This window comes from Alligator mississippiensis, chromosome 4, assembly GCF_030867095.1.
Source record: "Alligator mississippiensis isolate rAllMis1 chromosome 4, rAllMis1, whole genome shotgun sequence".
Taxonomy (NCBI): Eukaryota; Metazoa; Chordata; order Crocodylia; family Alligatoridae; genus Alligator; species Alligator mississippiensis.
This window is the reverse complement of record NC_081827.1, coordinates 176,887,513-176,909,090: the sequence shown is the minus strand read 5'-3', so window position 1 is coordinate 176,909,090 and position 21,578 is coordinate 176,887,513. Positions and strand designations below refer to the sequence as shown.

At 42.9% G+C, this 21,578-nt stretch overlaps 1 protein-coding gene across 5 annotated transcripts in view; it reads right to left on the bottom strand.

Annotated features, from left to right (window-relative positions):
• The window catches only part of UNC80 (unc-80 homolog, NALCN channel complex subunit), a 202,145-nt gene that overhangs the window by 7,943 nt on the left and 172,624 nt on the right, over nt 1-21,578 (bottom strand). For 3 of the 5 annotated variants that reach the window (XM_019491985.2, XM_059727126.1, XM_019491988.2), the window contains exons 57-61: nt 17,401-17,585; nt 13,318-13,483; nt 11,868-12,047; nt 8,472-8,610; nt 475-556 (exon numbers count right to left, since the gene is read on the bottom strand). In XM_019491985.2, coding sequence (XP_019347530.2) covers nt 475-556; nt 8,472-8,610; nt 11,868-12,047; nt 13,318-13,483; nt 17,401-17,585 — 752 coding nt within the window. Of the gene's footprint in view, nt 1-474; nt 557-1,011; nt 6,347-8,471; nt 8,611-11,867; nt 12,048-13,317; nt 13,484-17,400; nt 17,586-21,578 lie in introns of those variants that run through there. The other 2 variants (XM_059727127.1, XM_019491986.2) reach the window with 2 other exon arrangements.

Here is a 21,578-nt window from a genome sequence, read left to right as displayed (position 1 = left end):
AATAATATTACACCAAGCAAATACTTGTATATAATTGAAGCATTCTTCTCTAGGAGATTAAGTCTTGCCATTTATGCAACACTAGTATGTATGTCAACTCGTTTATCTTTTAGTGGATATACAATTTTTGCTTTCTTTAATGTGGACATCACTTTACCAGTACTATAAAAGTTATGGATGAAACATCATACTTCATGCCAATTCAGTTCTAGTGCAGTGCCTTTCTTACAAATAAAATAGTTATGTAAGGAAGGAATGAGAATAGTAATAGAAGGAAGAAACATGCATTTGGAGATTGAAACAAAACATACCTTCTTTCTTGGTGGCTTGGTAGAACCAAATGGGTCGGGCTTGCCCAACCACTTCTTGTTAAGTCAGATAATGTTAATGGTATAATATGCACTGGGTAGAGGGAACAATTAATGGGCTGCTGGACACTGGCATGACCACGTTCACACCCTCCTCTGGTCTTACCTGCCTCAGGCCTCTCTTTCTCCCCAGAGGTTGCTGAAGAAGAAGATTCTGTTGTCCTGGTTCACTTTGAACACTTGCTACCCTGGAAAATGTCAAGAGGGTTAGCCCAGCCATAGACACACAGTGAATAATTAGTACATTCCCTGGCACTTGTGACTATAAACACTAATGGCACAACCACTTCAAAGACCGCATATCTTTGAAGGATGGGGGAACATGTCAGTTAGGTTGCTGATTCCAGGGTTTGGACAGGAATGGGAGAAGGAATCATGGCATTCAGGACTAGGCCAGGTAGCACAAAACTGTAAAAACTGAGACTTTCAGTTTTCAGTCATTGATCGATGCACCCCATTGTTGAACATCCACTTCCCTGCTTCCTTTGCCACATCGGTACCCACAAACAAAGGCAAGGATGCCATTTTATCTCTGGGGGGGAGGGGTTGTGAGGATCATTATAAAGGCCATTTTCCTCCCATTTGAGCTCCACTCATTTTGTCTTTTGCCTTTAATTGCAATTTAAATAAACAAAATGAAATATGAACACAACTGACAAAGATTTAATTCACATAATGGGTGCATGATATATGTAAACAAGGTTTCACATTCAACACTTGCAGCCTGAAACCTCTTTGTGGCTCATGAGCAAAATAAAAACAGTTAAACATTATGTTAAAAATCTTAAAGCATTCATTTTGTTTTTAATAGGTTGTCAACAAACTGAATCTCTGTTAAAAATCAAGCAGTCTGAACAATCAAGGGGACTCTCTTCATATCATTAAGCAGCCTACACCACTTTTTCCTCAATCAACTTAATATTGGTGTAGCAGATTCCCCCCTACCCTCCCTCCTCTTTTCACAATCCTGAAGTCCTCCCAGTTTTGTCACAATTAAAGCAGGCAACAGTCACAAAATGGCTTGGTTGAAAAAACCAAATCTGAGACACATATGGTTACAGTGGTAAGTAACATTTAGATGAACTTCTTTTAAATGGGACAGGTGCTTATTTGGGACAAAATTAAATTCACTGAGGCATGCATCCCAATTAGGCACCTTCTAGCTGTATTTAATATGCATTGCTGAATATTCAGTACTACAGTACATTCTGGTTTTGGCATGCTTTTATCTATGAGGGGAAGGGGGGAAATTCCTGTTCTTTTGAATTTTCCTGGGCTTTGCCACCTCCTTTGGAAAAGGTAAAAGCCTCTAAAAGAAGTGAAGCTTGTTCTACAGCCTTATGAATACTGGAAGAGAAAAAGATGGAGCTAATACTTTGGCAGGTTTACTATAACTACACTACTGGAAAAGTGGTCTTGCTGAGCACAAAGAGAGAACACCTTCCTCTGGGCATATTCTCAATATTTGCATGTGATTTCCATATGGTTTACATACAAAACATTCTGAACATCAAGACAAGACTATTCTTCTATGAATGGTGCAGTCCTCAAAGCTACTTCCAGTTGGCAGCATTGCATTCTTGACCCAGACAACGGCCTTACAGCACATGCAACTGCTTGGGATCCAGCAAACTCCAGAAGTGACACTTTCTGAAGTTTACCAAGGCTGAGAGGGTGCATTTAAATTTTTTCCCTTGGGTTTGACATGCCTAATGCTTGAAATTGTAAGAAAATTGTTAACTTTCTGTTTCTAGATTACTGCAAACCTTGCTCCAGGAAATTTTAAGAGACTTAAGATATATATCCATATGTGAATAATTTTAAGTAGAAAATAAAATCAAACGTATTTTTTAAAGGTTGCAAAATGTATTTTAAAATGGTGCTGCAAGAGAATTGGCTATTCAACTAAGTGGCTAACTACCAGAAAGTTATGGTAAGATGGTTCTTGCAGTTTCTGTGGAAGAATGATGTCTGTTAGTTCTGTCAATGGAGAGGCTGATCTCTGTAGGAAAGACTAAAGTTACATTCAGTTTAAATAACCTATTATTTACAGTGGTGGAACAAGCTTCTAAAAATGAGCATCATGCAAACACTTTGAGAACCTCATTAATCAAGGATGGCACATGATTCCTGTAGACATGACACAGATATGAGGAAAAAAATGATTCCCATGGACTGCTCTGTGCATTAAAGACAAACAATGAAGAGACAAGTGACAGGCTGGACTCAGTTGCTTTTCCCATCTTGTATTCAGGGTTTAAGCCTACCTTACAACATACGTGAGACAAGTTTAGCATTCTAATGGATATGTGTCTCCATCAAAGAAGCATTGCACAAGCTGGTATAATTCAAGCTGAGCATAGACTGGGGAGGTCCGTTGCTGGCAAACAGTGAGAAGGACAACAGTGGAGATGAACAGAGATGCCTGCACCACCCTAATGTGACTGTCCTTTATCCCTTTCTCCTTTTACACTGATTCACCCAAATTTAGTAAGGAAGAAAGAGCAACAACTGCCAATTTAAGCTGAATAACTGAATTTCCTGACATAAGTTCGATTCCATCATGGTTTGTTTTCTTCCCTGCAAGAGCACCAACCACCTTGTTTCTGTGAAAATGAGTTCCCTAAGAACTGTTGATGCATGCATACTCTCCTTCCTTTTCTGCCTTTCAATGTCTACTGAACACAGCCGAGAGCGTACTATTTTTCTGCTCTCGCCTTATATTCAGGAGGTCAGTTCACAGGAATTCTGTCAAACAGGTCTAAATCCAATTCCATTTTCAGATAATTTATTCTTCCTCTTTTGTGAAAATGGGATCAACTGTTAAGATTTTTGTTACACTGCATAAACCAGATTTATCTGGGGAGAACACAGCTGTAAACTTTCCCATCCATCAGGACTGTTGCTCAGTGACTCACTGAATGCCCACGACAGGTGATGCGTCTTCCTAATCATGTTACTTCCTTCACAAGGTTAGGACAGAGACAGACAAATTAACAAGAGTTCATGGATGCTTGTTGTCAACACTGCAACAAATGTTGGTCCAGTGAAACACTCAGATCATAATGAAATAACCTTATCAAATTGGCATTTATAGTAAGATATCTCCATGAAAATCAAGACATAATGAAGCAAATAAATGTGTGACAAAGGAAAACAAAAACCAGAAAGAGCAAGTAAATATTTTTAAAACAATATTAAATGTATTATAGTCACTGTCAAAAATCCTGGTAATATCTTGGTAGAAAGCATGTGCTGTACTTCTCAAGAGATTGGGAATGGCCCATTTTTCCCAGTATTTCAATTGATTGTTCTGGGACAAAGGTAACTCAGATTTGCTGTGAAGGACCAGCAGAGAATGGGTTAATATGTAGATTAAATCCAGCTCCCAATTTCCCAGAAGCATTTCAGCTGTCAGAATCAGTTTAACATAAAGATATTCCTATACACTTGCTATATTCATTGGTCTAATTTTCCTTATTAATCATGATTAAAAGTTTCTTTGTGCACCAGCTTCCAATCACAGAAGTTTTCACTCTTTTCCTTTGTGCTTTGGGGAAATCTCCCCTTTTCTCAGTTATAATCTCAACAAATCATGTTATGAAGAAGTCTTTATCGCCTACCCCTCTTCTTTCTGCATAATGTGCATATGAATGCTGTTCTCTTTCTGTCTTCATTTCTTTTATATGTGTAACTCTAATTGGTACATAGGCTTTACTGTTGTTTTTGTTATTGCTCTTTTCAGTTATTTGAAATTCCTGCCTTCAACCATGTTTTGTTATTTAATCTGTTATTCCATTAACCTAGGGTAAATATTACTGAACTTTGAATTCATTAGGCAATTCTAAACCGTTTTTATCCACGTATTCAAGAGCTAAAATCAAAGTTATCTAAAGAAAAATCTCAGCTTGATTTATTTAAAGCTATTGTTCCTGAATATAAGAGCATATTTACCCTCTGCTATATCAATGATCTCCACAGTACAATAAGCAGTTATGCTGTCTGGCTGTTTTATTGCTTCTCTCCTTTAAAAGAAGAATCCAATTTACACATTTAAGTACATACAATACAGCTAAAACATTGCCTTTTCATCTTCTACAGAACTAAAATTGTAGCCTTTTTCACAGAGATTAGATTAGTTTACTCCACTACGTTCATTCTCTTTTAAGCTTTTGTGGCATAAAATTGTTTCCTGCAGATGTCTGTGCCTTTCCCTGAGAAAATAAAACACCACCAGAAATATTCTTTCTGTATAAACCTACTTCCCCACACATGCCAAATGATTTTCTACTTTAGGGAAAACTTTGCAACAATGCAGTACAGGAGACAATGTCTTATTTTTGGCAAAGGCTGACATGCTAGGATTCAATATTAACCCACTGCATATATGTCTAAATTTCAGAGACCAAAATTAATTACTGAGTTTGACCTTGTCAACTGACTCATCTATCATAAAATACCTGGCCTTGTCATGAAGAGTTGTCATGCAGAATGACTCCCATGTAATAGTGTGAAGACATTTCACAATCAACGTTGGGATGGGACTTATTCAGCAGGCTATACTGTCTTTATCTCAAACAGCTCTCCCCAAACATAGACTAGTTAATTCTCACAAAGTGAATGCACTTCATTTCTTTTGTAGAATGGTTTCTGTTTTTTCTCAGCGTGTGAACTGTTGCTCAGTTGGTTCTATCAGACAGGTGCCTTACTGATATTTTTGGAACAAAATACATTTTGCTATAGGACAACATTCCTGGCTCTACCAAAGGAAAGCATCTTTTCTTGACAGCCCTTCCACATTACCACCAATCAGAGACTGATCTGTCAAGGCAAAGCACACGCAAGCACAAATGGCACTATGAATTATGGGGATGATCTAAATGGCACAGCCAACAACAGACTTAATTTCCCATTTTTCAGCATTAAAAAAATGGTGAAATCTCAAAAAATACTATTTCACACAAGTGCCTCTCAACATGTCCTCATCTTTAGTCTAGCAGGGTAAAATAACAAAGCAATGCAGTGTACTCTACATACCAGATTTCAGGGATTGTGTTCTCCCAGAACAAAACAAAGGTACTCTTGGGATGAACAAAATCTTTCCCACCTAATGAGGATCACTTGAGAGGTGTGGCCACAGTAGCACAACAGTAAAAATGATGTAGCAGGCTGAACTGATGGTTAAAGGTGCAGCCCTCCCTTTGAAATCGTACAACCAACATATTTTAAAGACATGGCAATGATATTATTTGTACAAAGAACAAACTCCCCTGTTCACGAGAAGCAGGAGCTCACAAGTTTGTATTCTGTCACTGCCAGCATAATTTTGAATATCCAAAGTGTCTGTTTGAATGTTTTCTAAGGCTAGCATGTGAACAATAGTAATGCATAGTAATAAGTGGGGATTACTATAAGGACATTTATAAGGAATTGCACTCAATAAGTAATATCAAGATTAGTATTATTAAAGAACGATAAAAGAAAATGCCTATGATCTGTACATTATTATTATAATAGTGTTTCATGATGACAGTATTGAGAGTATAGAATGACAAATCTTTTTACAAGAATGTCTCTAAATCGATGCTTGTAAAAAATTACATTTAATATCTTGTGCATACTATTTCTCATATTTTCAGAACCATAGCTAACAAGGGGAAAATCCAAAACAGACAAATATTTTAGCCCAGCGAGCCTTTTTTTAACTCCTCAAAGTTGTTAACAATTAGAAGTTGTTGGCAATCAAAGCTGAAAACTGAAGATGGGTTGCTACACCTTTGACTTGCAGGCCTGAATATCAATGAACAACAAGAGACAGAAATGGAAAGAGAGACAAAAGGTGAGTAAGAGAGACAGAGGAGATAGGGAACCGATTATTTCCCAGCACAGACACTGACAGACAGGTAGTGTTGACACTGTACCTAGAGAGGCTGCCCTCAGCGGCCAGGCCCTGGGAGTCATCGAGGACATTAGGTTCACTGCAGGAGGGGCAGGGAGATGAAGAATTTAGGGAAAGAAAATGCAAAAAGCATGCAATTGTCTCTGTTTTTAAGGAAAAAAAATATCAACGGAATAAGAAAAAGAAAAAAAAAGAAGGTAAAATCATTTGGTCTTGCACTGTTTCATCAGAACTTATGGCTCAAGGCACAGAAAAAAGAACATCTGCTAAATTAAATTCTGGATAAAAGACTCAATCTATAGATGGAGGTTATGATCCAAGGACACCTCCAAATTTATACGGTACATTGCATGAGCTAGGAAGCTTGTTAATATAATAGCACTTCTTGGGGACATAAGGGTGGGAAACAGTTTTCAAAGCCATTTTTCTGCCTGCATTATATTATGTCCTATTTACTTTCCACTTCATTTCATAACCTTTTCCCCTATCCCTCACACATCAGTTCTCTTACTGAGATTTGTGCCTGTAATGCTAATCTACTTTTCATGACTTGTCAAACCACACCCAAGGTCTGGTTCCATTAAAAGACTAAACCACCTGAAAGCTTTGTCTTACACTGCAATGAATCTGTAAGTAACAGCTAAAACATATACTGGCAAATCTGTACCCAATAATATTAATATTGCTTCAACTGTTGCGTTGACTCCCTCTCCATTTCAACATGTTGCCTCTGATGAAGCATCCAAATGGACAAAAGTGGTTTGCTACCTTACCAACAAGAAAGCAATAACATTACTACTAAACATTAATTAGTTTACATTTTTAATACCAACAAAAAGCCAAGAGACTATTTCTTGTCCATGATGAATAAAAAGGCTATGTGACTGTGAAATATGATATCTACTAAGCCTATTCTACGCATATAAAAGGAGATTTTCCCAGTAGATTGCATGCTTTAAAAAGCCAAGAGTCCAAAGCTATGTTGTAACTACACATTTTTTCTTAATATCACCAACCAGCAAGCACTATGGCTAGTGGTTCCTTGAAGGGAATATTTCTAACAACAAAATGTAGACTTTTAGAAAATTATGTAGCATAGAGTATATTGGAAATTTTGCAGTAAAACTGATTTTTTAAAGGAAGGAAGGAAGTCAGTCAAATGAAATAGGTTTACAAGTCAAATGAATCCTCAGAAGCCTCTTTTATGCAAACTCTTGAATAAAATCTACTAGCTTCCATTCCTGTTTCCCATATCTGTGTTGGTATAAGCCATATCTGTTCCTTTTAAGCTGTGACATGCATCACGGTTGTTTCTAACTGAACTACAATTGAGACTGGGCTAGGCCCAGTGCCGCTCTATTTTCCTAAGCCAGTCAAGAAAGGATGCAGAAATCACGTTTCAAGGTTTGCAGAGAATGACAAATTCGTCTCTATGTTCTCCCTTTGTCAAAGTTCTTTAGAAATCTGTGTCACATACAAATAAAACATAAATAGTGGTTATGCACAAATAATAGAATTGAATTGGAAAAAACTGTCCCTGTGGGTCTAAGACTCACATCTGACTAACAACTTTCTCCTCCTCTTTTAGTAATAAGAGGCATCCGAGGTTATCTCCAGTGGACAAACAAGTTTTCCGGTTTTGAATAACATCACAAATCCTATTTCATACTTGACATTTGCTTTCTGAGATGAGCTAATGTCCAGAGGAAAACGAGTCTGTTCTGAGATGGACACAGATTGCATTAGATTTTCCCAGTACCTTGGGATTCCTCTCTACTCATTTCAAGTGCTGTATTTAGGACTCACAAAATGAAACCTCTAAGCATCTCAGGCACCCTAAAATCCTGCCAATGCTTTTGATATCAAATACAGTAACAGGAATGGCATTAGCAGAGAATCAATAGTGGTGCGGTAAGATTCTGAGATTGCTAGAAGGAAATGTTTCTAACAATGAAATGTGGCTCTTATGAAGATTATGCAATATAGACTGTACTGGAAGATCTTTATATCAAACCCTGCAGCCTTTACCCAGTCAAGTGCTCTCACTGATGGCAATGGAACTACTTGCAATGCATGAGTAAATACTACAGGATCAACTTCTTAGGTTGGCAATGACTTTACCATCCCTTATTACTGAGTCACACACAAGGTACCCTCTGTTCTTGGGATTATATTGGGAGAGATGAAAAAGCACATGTTGTTACCTTTGGCTGGGTAACAGGCCCACCTCAGCCTGAGGTGCAGACATGCTGGAGATATGGCTGGAGAATCGCCTTCTCCCAATGGCACCCATAAGGTATGCGTCCTGTTCACTTACCACACTGGGCATGCTCACTGAGTCATCTAGAAATGACATGGGAGAGAGTGAGAAAAAGTCATCCCAAATCCTCGTGACATGTTCACAGTTTCCACGCATTCACGACTCAGAGGTCTTCAAATTCCACTCCTGCCAACGTACACACATGTACTTTCATTTGTGCTTGAGTAGCAGCAGTGTAGTCATCAAGTGTTTGCAGGGTGTGGGGCTTTTCTGGGAAGCCCTCCCTAGGAAATGGCTCGTAAGAGAGGAAGTCTAGGATCTTCAGTTACTACTGCAATGGAATTGCTTTTGCTGTATTAACTCAAATCCAGAATGAGGTTTTTGCCCCATTTAACATGGGCGGGGGGGGGGAAGCCCTGTGTCTTGGATTCAACTACAAGGTGGCAGGAGGGCAGGTGGCTGCTGTGGCTCTCACTGTAGTCCTGACCTGCTGCTTGCCTTCCCCAACCCTGCATCCTCCCCAACTAACCCTCTGGATCTAGCCCCACTCCAGCCTGGGGCACAAAGCATGTTGTTGTTCAGCCCAAGCCCAGCCTAGTAACAGCTATTGTGGCAGTGGCAGCTCTGGCCAGGCTTGAAGCCTGGGTTGGAGCTCCCACTGCTGCTGCTACTAGGCCAGGCTGGGGCAAGTGGGCTGGGCTGGAGCAACATAGTGCCTCCGACTTAAACTAGGTTGGAGCTGGAAGGTAAATGGCATGCGGGGGGAGCAGGTAGAGACTGCTGGGATATGGGGAAGGCAAAAGTTGAAGGTGAAGAGGCAGAAGGGGGTCAGGCAATGACAGGGGTGAAGACACCAGGGTGGGGGGCTGGGTGTAGGGATTGGGGGGGGGGGGGCAGGCAGCATGGGGGCAAGTGGCTCAGGCTACTTGACCTTCCCCATTGCCTGCCCCTCTACTGCCTGCTCCCATTGTCTGCAGCAGTGGCAGGGGGGATGACAAATTTACAATGCCCCTCTAATAACTAGATTCTATACATGGAAAATAATAACAAGTTGGTGACGTTTCCATGTATAGAACCTAATTATGTGGGGAGGCATCTTAAATTCAGGGTCATCTTGGATTGAGAACTACTCATTGGACATTTTGCTGATAATAAATTTTATGATTTAAAAAAACAACATTATTAACATTCATAGGAGCAATGAAGAGACTTACCAAATCAACAGGTTTTAACTTGCAAAAATAAAGGTCTTTTCCCCCTCCTCAAAATGCTAACATTGTGTTCACGGGAATAAGGTTGAAATGACTCAGATACATCACATACTGTCACAAGACTGTGCAGATTGTTGGATTTTTATTAGACATGCTTGACATTTTTAATGACATTTGGAAATTAAATAAAATATCAGGAAAAAGTTAAGTAACAAAAATCTCGCAAGTGTCAACTTTCCAACTATTTAGCTGGTCTAATAAAAGATTTCACTTTTACTCAAAGGACCTTGTCTGCCTATGTCCTTAGACCAACATGGCTATGACCAACACCCCTTGTAATACTGGACGATCAAATGATCATTTTTGACTTGCTGGCATTTTTAACCTAACAAATAGTGTTAATACTTCTTGCTGAGAGGTTTGAGCTGCCTGCTGCCAACATATTGTTATCTAAGCTCTTTTGCAGTTAATTTTGGATTGATTTCTTTCTGTTGTTCTGGTAGCTTTTGCACACCCGTGCTGGTATGTCAGATAGCTTTAAATCAGATGAGGGTTGACTTAGGTCTGGCTTAAGGGCTTTTAATGACCTGAGCAAATAGGAAAATGCTTATTCTAAGTCATTCATACTGAATCCAAGACTGTGACCAATGGACACCATCATCACCAGCTAAACAGCCCATCAGCAAACTTGAGCTGAACCTTGTTTCGAACTAAACTTTCCCCTAAGGTACAATTAATTCCTTGATCTTACAGGCCATCACATTATTTCATGTGTTAAAGCACTGGGAGGCCAAACTTTTTGGCAGGTGTGCCATACATTAGCCCTTCATCCTCCCTGAGTGCCACTCTGACCCACTTCCCTTGCCCAATCTGCTGCTCTGCTTTCTGTTCCCTGCCCTATCTGCCACTGTACTGCTTGCCCTCATGTGCCACACACAGGCTGCCCATGCCACTTGTGGCATGTATGTTGCAGGTTGGCCATCCTGTTCCAGAGGCATCCTGCCTTAGCTTCTCATGTGTCTACTGTCTCCTAGGACTATCCAGCTGCCCTCAAGCAGCAAAGGTGAGAGGGAAAGGTTTCAAGCTATGGAGGCAACACTTGCATCACAAGAAGATAATAAAAGCTGGAGGAACGGGAAACCCAGGCCTGCTAGACAGAGAGAAGGGAGTTCCTGGCTTTTGGTTTTCAGGGAACGTATGCAAAACTTGGAGTTACTGATATCAAATTTGATTAAAGCAGATCCCCATGTCTCATGTGGAACTCAGCTGAAACCACATAAAGTATGTCTACTCCATGCTCGGAGAGGGTACCCTCACTCATGCCCCACTTACCCCTTCTCAGTCACGTGCCCAAACTGGAAATACAGCTGTGAAGCTGCTTTGGAGGCATTGCTTGCAGTTGTTCTCAAGCATGAGAGCAGCCTTCATGAGAGCACAGGGGTTGCAATGTTGACACACTCAACATGAAAACAGGTTTGTGCAAACCCACATCAATTAAAACAAAGGCAGAGTCACCAGCCCTTCCTTACAAACTAGTACCAGGAGATTTCTCACAATGCAGGTCTTGTATTGCCTCTGCTACTAGTAGGCAGACACTACCCACAGCTTATTCCTACACAGTGCAGCTCTGTGCTGCATGCATGAACATATGGTTAAAAATTATGAACAGGAAAGCAAAGGTGTTATAGCAGTGAAATGTCTGCTGCATTAGTTCTCAGATAGCTCCTGTCTGTTAGCTAGATTAAAGCCAAAGACGGAACTGATAAACACCTTCTCAGTACTGTGGGGATTGCACTTCAGCTCCTGTCTCTTACACTAAATTCTCTCCACACCCTGCCTTGGGCAATCTTGTGCCCAAGAGTAAGGAAGAAGACACATCTGGACTGCTTTGAGAAGCAGCCACACCTAGTTTTTAACCTTAAGCCCACATGCAGCCTCCACACACACTGAAAGTTGGGCAGCAACCACTATTTGATGCTGCTTGGGTGCAAGCCCAGCAAGGCCTCAACACCAAGCAGCTGCAGAATATTCTACCACTCAGATCAATGGCCTGGTCTCTCTGTAGACCAGAGCTGAGCTTGGGTAAGGAGATTCAACTTTACTCTGCTCCTGTAGCAGTAGCCACATACTTTCTTCATCCTCCTCATCGGTCCGGCTCAGAGTGTCCTGCGAAGCTTGCTGTGAAGGCTCACTGTCCTGCTCCCAGACTGTGCCAGTGCCTGTGTTGGAGCGGGACATGGTAGCAAGGCTCAGGCGGTAGGCAGAGGTGGAGGTGCCTACAGTGCTGATCGAGGTCTTCCCTTGATAGGCTGCACAGATAGGAGAAACCAAGCCCAAGACAGTCAGGATTATGGGGAAAAGGACATTGTTCCAGAAGGGCAAGACCTTTTATTTCAGTTTGGGTAGATGGGGAAAAAGGGATGAGCAACAGTGGGATGGAAGCACAACTGACTGCAACAGCTCTGCTATTGAAGCAGGAGTTAAAAGGCAGAGAAAAGGTACACTGTGCTTACTTGGTGCTAGATCCGTACTGTTGCCCTGGCTCAGCTCACCTGTTCCAGACCTTTGGCTCTGCAAAATTTTCTTAGGCTCCCTGATTTTCTCCCTGAGCCTTATTGCCACTGCCCCAACTTTGTCATTTGTAAAGCAAGGCAAGTGTTTATGGCAGGAAGAAAGAAAGGTAAGGTGAGCTAATCCATTTTCTTTTTAGATCGAAGCTCAGAATATTTGCTACATTGTGTAAGCAAGAGCCGCCCTCTAGTGGCAACAAACAAGAGGAGAAAACGGTCACTATAATATGATGGGGGTGGAGAGTGAAGTAGAGGTGGGTACATGACTGATCTTGTAGAGCCCTGGATCTCAAAACTTTTTAGACTCAAGGCACCCCTCAGAAAAATGCCCACTTTTGGTTTTCACTTAATTTTTGACTACAGAAACCTAATAGAGCCATTCTTCTGCTGCAAAGAACTCAGAAAGACCACAATAGGGCAGAATGCTTTTAACACTACAGATTTGTATTTAAAATCTCTGGGTTTATCCTGTGATTCATGTTTGTACACCTAACATTGTGCTAACATTGTGGGCACCCTGAAAGAATCTCAAGGCATCCTAGGGTACTGTGACAGCCTGGTTGAAAATCACTAATTTAGAAGGTTGGAGGACCCCAAAATGCTGAACCACTGGAGAAAAGAGAAAAAAACCAATGCCTGCTGCGGAGAAATAAGCAAATAATCCTACAAGAGGGGAATTTAGAATACCTAGATCTAAATGAAGTCTGTCACCTGCAAAATGGGAAGGTTACCAGCCCAATGGACACTCAGACAGGTTTAGCCTAGAGCACTGGATGGGCCAGCTAGCTTGAGCTGAAAATAGCAGCAGAACCAGGCGAGAGGTTGTGTGCATGCATGTGTGTGTGTGCATGCAGATAAGTCTCCTGAAGTCCTAGGATGAAACTCACTTTAAAAATAAACAACATTGCTTGCTGAGGTCAGCATGATACTGTAGCCCAATGCACACCTTCAGATAAGTCCACCCTTCTCCTTCTTTTGCCGCCCCCTCTCCATCCCTGGATGCCCGCACCTGACCCACTGTGCACTGCTTCCTTCAGGATCTTTAGCTCATTGTTGAATTCTGCAATGAGGGAGCTCTTGCACAAAGGGCGTGGGATGAAGCGCCGCTCTAGCTGGTCAGCAATGTGTTGTCGGGCAGTCAGTTCCTCATGATTCTCTGCTGGCTGGGCAAGCAGCTGAGAAAGAGGCATACAGTACAGAGTTAGCAACAGAACACTTTGGCATCACACCACTTATCTCTACATTTAGCTGGTAAGCGCTGATAGCATTATCTATCACCTAAGATTAGATCACCTCTGATAAGCATTATCTATCATCTAAGATCTCCATGTAACCACCTGAGGCACTGATCTTGGGAACTGATGAAACCCTGCAGTTCCTTTTGAAGTCAGGGCTTTTTTCATTGTTCCTAGGATAAGGCTTAACAATGCAAGATAAAACACCTGCCCACCTTACAAGGAGTTCTCTGTAAGCACATTTAATACTGGTCCATCAGAAAACCCTGATTTCTGGGATTCCTAAAATTCTATAATTCATTTCTGTCTCATTCTGTAGCAGTGCTGCCACTCAAGAGGATAGTGGAAGCTGAGTTTACAGACAATGTATTACACTGTACTCTCCATTATTCTTATTCATCAATACTATGAGGCAAATTATCCCAGCCAAATTATCAAGGAGGAGGGATGATGAGACTTATTTTGCACCAACATGCCTGTAAGCAAGTGCATGGCTCAGAGCCAGGAGCCCAACTGGTGGGAGTTAATGAGTACTAGCTTGCCTGTTTTGGGGCATGGGGCCACTGACACGGATGACTGTCTGGATCAGAGGAAGTTAAAAGCTCCCAGGGAGCGGAGCTGAGGGAAAGAGGGAAGACTATGGTGTCAAAGGGGCAACACAGAGTCCGGATAGTCCTCTATAAGACCAAAGAAGGACCACAGGTTTGAGTTAACCCTTTGCTGCTTGTTTATGTGTTTGTTTTGTTATGGATTCTGGTCTTCCACCGGGGGCAAGTTTGCCCCAGAGAAAACAAAAAGCTGAGTGACAGCATGCTACACATGGTGGAGAACACATGGTTTTTAAAATCCATTGTCAGCTATGACTTGGGAGGCAGAAAAAAATGCTCTAGAAAGGGGGTCAGAGTTTAATGTATCTGGCCCCCATCCAAAGGAAGTGGAGGGTCAGGGAACCTCAGGTACCCATTGGGAGGGTGGGCTGGGTTAGGTTGGGTTAGGCCAAGATTTCATCTGGAGGATCCGGTATATGCCCTTCTGTATGGACAGTTGGGACAGGCCAATGGGATCATAGTGGATACAAAATTAGCAATCCAGGATCCCCATTTTGAATTGTAGGGGGGGACCACCTGATAAGTGTGGCCACAAACAAGGTCAGAGGAGCCTAGAGGTCCCAATTGTTGGTCCTGAAACAATACTGAGTCCAGGTTTTGAAACTGGCATATGTTGTAGCTTTTGGGGGGTGCTATTTTGGGGTGGAAAAGACCTAGGATAGAGTGCTGGTGAGGTTCTTTTGGCCTGGTATATACCAGGAAATCAAAGATTATAGTGCATCCTGCCCGAAGTACCAGTGGGTTGCCCTCCAGTTCACTCATAAGGCCCCAATGGTGCCTGTCCCACTGGTTGGCATACCCTCTTCCACAGTCATCCACAGGCTTTTCACCTTTTGAGTTACTATATGGCAGGCAGCCCTGGGGAGTGTTAGATCTCCTGGCAGGCCCAGGGGACAGTGACACAAAACATATTTCAGCATATGTTGAAACTACAGGAAAGGTTAGCCCTGGCACAACTCCTCGCAAAGAAAAATCTCAAAGCAGCCCAACAAGAGCAAGAACAGCAATATAATAAAAATGCTCAGCTCTGTGTCTACCAGCTAGGGGACTGAGTCCTATTATTACTCCCCTCCTCCAAGAATATGTTACTGGCAAAGTGGCAAGGACCTTTTGAGGTCCTGCAGAGGGTAGGCCAGGTAAATTATGAGGTTTGCTGGGAGGGGAAATGGCATGGTTCACAGATATACCATGTTAACCTGTTAAAACCCTGGATGGCCTGAGGGGCCTGTCTGAGCTCTACATGTCTACTGGAAGCTGGTTTGGATGTTCTGGATGCCCTCCTGGATCCAGTAGCAGGCCTCAAGCTAGGGAAGACTTTGACCCTGACTCAATGGGTTGAAATAAAGAGCCTCCAGGCTGTGCAATTTAAAAGGGACACTCAAGAATCCCAGCTCACTGTGGAAAGTGGTGAAACAAGAAATTAAGAAGATGTTGGACTTAGGAGTAATAGAGGAATTGGCCAATGAGTGCACTAGTCCAATTGTGTTCGTGCCAAAACCTGACCACATCATCTGATTTTGTATTGACTTCTGCAAAGTCAACACAGTTTCAAAATGTGACGTGTAAGCTATGATCAGAATAGATTAAATGGTGGAGATAATAGGTAATGCAAAGTACATAACCAACTTGGATATTGGCAAAATCCTTGGGACCCAGCTTGTTGAAAAATCATGGCCTTTGCAACACCCTGGGGGCTCTAGCCTTTTAAGACATTACCTTTCCATTTACATGGAGCCCCAGCAATCTTCCAACGCTTAATGGACAAAATACTCTGCCTGCATCATGTAGGCATATGCAGCTGGCTATGTATCAACACGTGGGTGGACTACCACCAGAGGGTAAAGGAAGAGTTGAAGGTGATAACGAGTAGCTGGTCTAACAACTAACACAGTTAAGTGTCACCTGGGGTATGTAGACTGTGATATATATTGGGCAATGGTAAAATCAGGCCCCTAGTAGACAAAGCAAAGGCCTGGTGGAAACACTGGTGCCAAGAACCCAGAAGCAGATATAGTCATTTCTGGGACTGGCCAGCTACTATCAGAAATTCATTCCACGATTTGCAGCCACCACAGTCCCACTGACTGACATGCTGAGGAAGGGAGCACTGCAAAGAATTCAGTGGTCACCCAAATGTGAGATAGCATTTGGGGCAGTAAAATGGCTTCTATGCAGTCCTATGCAGCCCAGACTTAACAAAAAAGTTTATATTGCAGACCAGTTCCTCGGAGTGAGGCCAAGGGATGGTTCTCTCCCAAGAGTCTGAGGGTGGATAACACCCATGCTGTATATCAGTAGGAAACTCCTTCCCTGAGAGCAGACATATGCCATCACAGAAAAGGAGTGCCTGGTGATTAAGTGGGCAGTTAAGGCCCTGCACTACTACCTCCTAGGGGCCTGGTTTCATTTAGTCACTGACCATGCCCTTTTAATAAGGCTTAACACCATGCAGGAGGCTAGCCCCCAGTTGACAAAATGGTACCTGCCTATACAGCTTATCAATTTCTTGATACATCACTGCCCTGGGTCAGCACACACAAATGCAGACTTCTTTTCTCAAGACGGGGGCTGGGGATTGAAGAAAGGGGAAGAGTGTATCCTGGGCTCCACTCTTGGGAGGGGGGATATGTAACAGGGTGCATGGCTCAAGGGTGGGAGCCCCACTGTGGGGGGTTAATGAGTAATAGTCTGCCTTCTCAAGGGCATGCAGCCAGCTGACAGGGATGACTGTCTGGCCAATAGGATGTTAAGACCTCCCAGGGAGGGACACTGAGGGAGGGAACGCTTTGGGGCCAAGGGGGCAACACAGAGTCAGGATAGCTCTCTCCAGGTCCGAGGAGGGACCACAGGTATGAGGCTCATTTATGAGTTTGTTTTGTTATAGACGTTGGTCATCTTGTGGGGACAAGTTTGCCCCAAGGAAAATAAAAAAGCTGTGTGACAACCCACTACAATGCCATATTACAATCAGTAGCTTCTCAGATCAGATGGATTAGAACTACCATAATTATCACTCAGTTTTTGTGTTGCCCAATGACAAGCTGTTTGGATGAATGATCCTCAGTTGCAAGAGGTCCTGTATACAGGCTCATTAGAGAGTCATGACTTCTAAAATGTCAGTCCTTCTACAGAAGTTAAGAGTGCAATTTCCCCAAGCCTCTGTCTCATTCTCCTTTGCAAGGCACTCTGGGATATCCTGCCTAAAAGTATTAACAAAGAACCTGACACTAGGACTAAGGGTGGTATTACCTTGCACTGAATGAAGGGCCGCAGGAGCACAAAGATTGGGATACGGGTCCGAACGATGAAATCAAGGAAATCCCACAGGGCAAGCCCGCCCACTTTCCGTAAGGCCATCTCTTTGACTTGTAGGCTCAGCCAGTACCACTGGCTGCCAAGCTGGCGCTCAAAGCAAACAAGAATCACCTTCAGGGCTAAAAAGAAACAAAACCCGGTACACATCAAGTGTTGTGGAGTCAGAGTTGCTTACATCATCCTCTAAAGACATTTTTGGACTGGAGGGTTGGGTGCAGTACAGAGTAATAGGGTAGTCTTAGTTTAAACAAAAGGCTCAGTCAGGAAGCATGGATACCTTTCCCAGCATCTTCCAGTGAATTCCTGGAAGATTTTCCTACCATCCTTCTATGTCTGTTTCACTTCAGGGACTTCTTCCTTATTCTGAAATGTTAATCTCTACAAGCAGTCCAGTGCACCTAGAAGGGGAGTCACTATGTGACTTGTGAAGTGTTTCTTCTAGGCCATTCATGGGGCAAGAAAGAGGGACCTTACAGTACCAAATGAAATATGAAGTGTTTGATCAAGCCAAGTACCACAGTCCACTAATATAACTAATCCTGTGAATGGACAAAATTAGACACAAAATTATGCTGCTTATTAAAAGTTAGATTGTGACTTAGATTACATGCCCATTCAAAGAAGTATGAATCCCCTATGCATGTCTCATTAGGTAGTTTGAACCTTGGGTCCAGGGAAATGGAAATAAGCAGAGAATAGCTAGCAAAATAGATAGAGCCTTGACTCTATCTTCCTCTACTGGTTTGCCAAAGGCTGGAACAGACAACATGTTTATACTGGTTTAATTGACATCATACCAATATAAACAAGTTGTAAACAGATAATACCCACTAAACTCAGATAAATTTGCCTAAACTAGTGAATAATTAGCCCTGAAAGAATCAAAGCAAAATTCCATCAGAATAAAACAGTGGATTAGATTTTGTCTGTCCATTTTATTATGGCTCAGCCAGTACCACTGGCAGCTATTTTATTGCAGCTATTTTGTTGTGGCAAACAAATGGTCATTTGCTCTCCTGCACCTCATGGGGAGGTGCAGGAACAGCTGTGACCTGCATGCTGCCACCACAGGATAGTGGTACATCTGTCTGGTCCAGTGCCATTTAAATAGCTATAAAAACTGCTCTAAATTACACCGATGTATGCATTTGTCTATGTCCCAAGAGTCACTGAGCCAGTGGGCGCAGTTGTGGGGAGAGGTCTGTGTAGTAATCAGGTATAGGTCAATAGCAAGTTATTACTTTCTACAGAAAACACGGAACAGGAGGAACTGTCAAGCAGTGAAGTGTCTCTTAGACTAGAAACAGACATCGCTAAATAAAGCAGCACGACTGATCTGCTTCATTGGGCGAAACACCCGTTGCCCCTTGATGATGCAGCACAAAGGGCAATGTGATCTCTCTGCTTTCCCCACTCAGCCAGACCAGTTCTGTGCTCACGGGGGATAGCCCTGGCTGAGCAGAGAACCCCAACTTCCCTGGTTATGGTGAGGCACCCCAGATTCCCTGGGGTACCACTCTATAATCAGGGAAAGCAGGCAGGTGCTCTGGGGGCTCGAGGAGTCTATGTATGCTATGCTTGCAGAAGGTAGGATTCTGAACGACAGCCAGCATGACTTTTGTCACACACAGGTCTTATCTTACTGATCTCATCTCCTTCTATGACCAGGTAACTTGCCACCTGGATAAGAGAGAGGAGATCAACTTTGTATACCTAGACTTCCAAAAGGCCTTGATTTGGTATCCCAGGATGTTCTCATGGGAAAACTGAAGGATTGCAGGTTTAACTGCTCAACAGTCAGGTGGGTAGGAAACTGGCTGTGGGTAGGACCCAGAGAGTTCTAATGAACGGATCTGAGTTGTCCTGGCGAGAAGTGGCCAGTGCTGTCCCTCAGGGGTCCGTGCCTGGTCCAGTGCTTTTCAACATCTTTATCAATGATTTAGATGTGGGGTTGAAGAGCTCATTGGCCAAGTTCGCAGACAACACTAAGTTATGGGGGAGCATGGTCACACTTGAAGATAGGCTGCAGATACAGGCAGACCTAGACAGGCTTCCAAGTTGGGCGGACTGGAACCAGATGAAGTTCAACACTGAGACGTGTAAAGTGCTCCACATGGGGACGAACAATCTCCAACATACTTACAGGCTCAGTGGTGCTGAACTGAGTAGCACCACAACTGAAAGGGACCAAGGCTCACGTTCATACTAATATAGACCATAGCAAGAACATAAGTCGTCAGTGGGATACTGTAGCCAGCAGGGCAAACAATACTCTGGCATGCATCAACCAGTGCATTTGCAGCAAAACCAAGGATGTGATACTCCCACTGTACTCAGCACTGGTGAGACAGCAGTTGGAGTACTGCATTCAGTTTTGGGCACTACACTTTAACAAAGACGTGGAAAACCATGAGAGAGTCTAGAGAAGAGCCCTCTGTATGATCAGAGACTTGCAAGGCAAGCCATACAAGGAAAGGCTGAGGGAGATGGGTCTCTTCAGCCTAAAAAAGAGAAGGCTGAGAGGGGACTTGGTAGCAGCTTACTGCTATATCAGGGGAATACATCAAAGGCTCAGCAAACAAGTGTTCACCAGGGAACCCTTGGAGAAAACCAGCAGTAATGGCCACAAATTCCTGGAAGACCATTTCAGGCTTAACACTAGGAAAAACTTCTTCACAGTTAGGGTGTCCAGACTGTGAAATAAACTCCCTCCAGAGATGGTGCAATCACCTACCCTGGAAATCTTCAAGAGAAGCCTGGACAGTCACCTTGCTGGAGTCACCTGACCCCAGTTGTCTTCCCCGCATAGTGCAGGCGGGCTGGACCCAATGATCTCTCAAGATCCCTTCCAGCCCCTTACAATCTATGAATCTGTCTATGAATCTATAATGGACTTCTGCCACAATAAAGTGGCAGAGTCCATCACTACCTGCTGTTGAGCCACTGATTTTCCTTTGGGCTAAGTACAGACAGTCAAAAACCCTGAAGCTAAATTTATTCAGCCTTTGCAGGTTAGTCTAAACTCTGTAGATTGAACCAATAAGTTGTAGCAAAACCCCCAGTTTTTCTTTATATACACACACACACACACACACACACACATACACACACACACACACACACGATAGATATTCATTCCCTTCTCTTCCCCAATTATTTCTGGCTTTTCTTTCTCTCCCTCTCTATTCCCTATAGACAAGCATAAGCAAGCTCAGATTTAGGATAAGCTGTAACATTTTTATTTTGGTAGCAAGTTTTTGGTTTTTGATATCCACTGTTTTATATTGTATTATTATTAGGTTTGTATTGATTCTTACTGTTGTACATTGTATTATTATCATTTTTGTATTGATTTTTATTGTTTCATATGGTTATTGTAAGGTATAGGCCTGTGTTTGTAAGTGAACCAAAGTAATGTCAAGTCTCCATCTTGTGTCCTCTGCCCAGGCATCCTCTGTGTTGCAACTGTATGAGTCACGTACCTCTCTCATGTAAATTGGTTCCTGGATGAATGAGAGTGATTGGGAATGACTGATATACAATTGTAGCAGGCCTCTACTGAATGGCCTGTAATGACCAGGCCATCACCTTGCATTGATTCATCCAGGAACCATGGACCTCACCCAGGAACAGAGACAGGAACCCAACATTTGAAAGACAAAAGACCCTGCAGAACCAGTAACTCTACCATTGTACCCCACCATTACAGACACCCAAAACTGCACATCCCTGCATGGAGCACACATGCTCAGTATGCCAGGGGCTGACCCTTGGCTGGGCCTGCCTCCTGTCACTAGGGTCACATAAGGTCTGCCCCTATAAAAAGAGGCAGTGAAGACAGACCCAGAGGGTCTGTCCCAGAGAGTGGAGACAGACCCTCTCCATCTGGACCAGCACCATGCCACACCACCTATCCACCCAGAGGCCCTGCCAGCAACCCCCCTCTGGACAACACCTACTGGACAAGGACCCCTTTCCAGCCTGGATAGGTAGCTATCACCCCCCACCCCCTCTTCAACCAAGGACTTGGACTCTGCTTCTCTTCCCTACCTGGACTCCAGCCTTTCCACTGAGTCTCTTTCTCCTGCTGCCACTGTGAGTGCTTGTGCGCA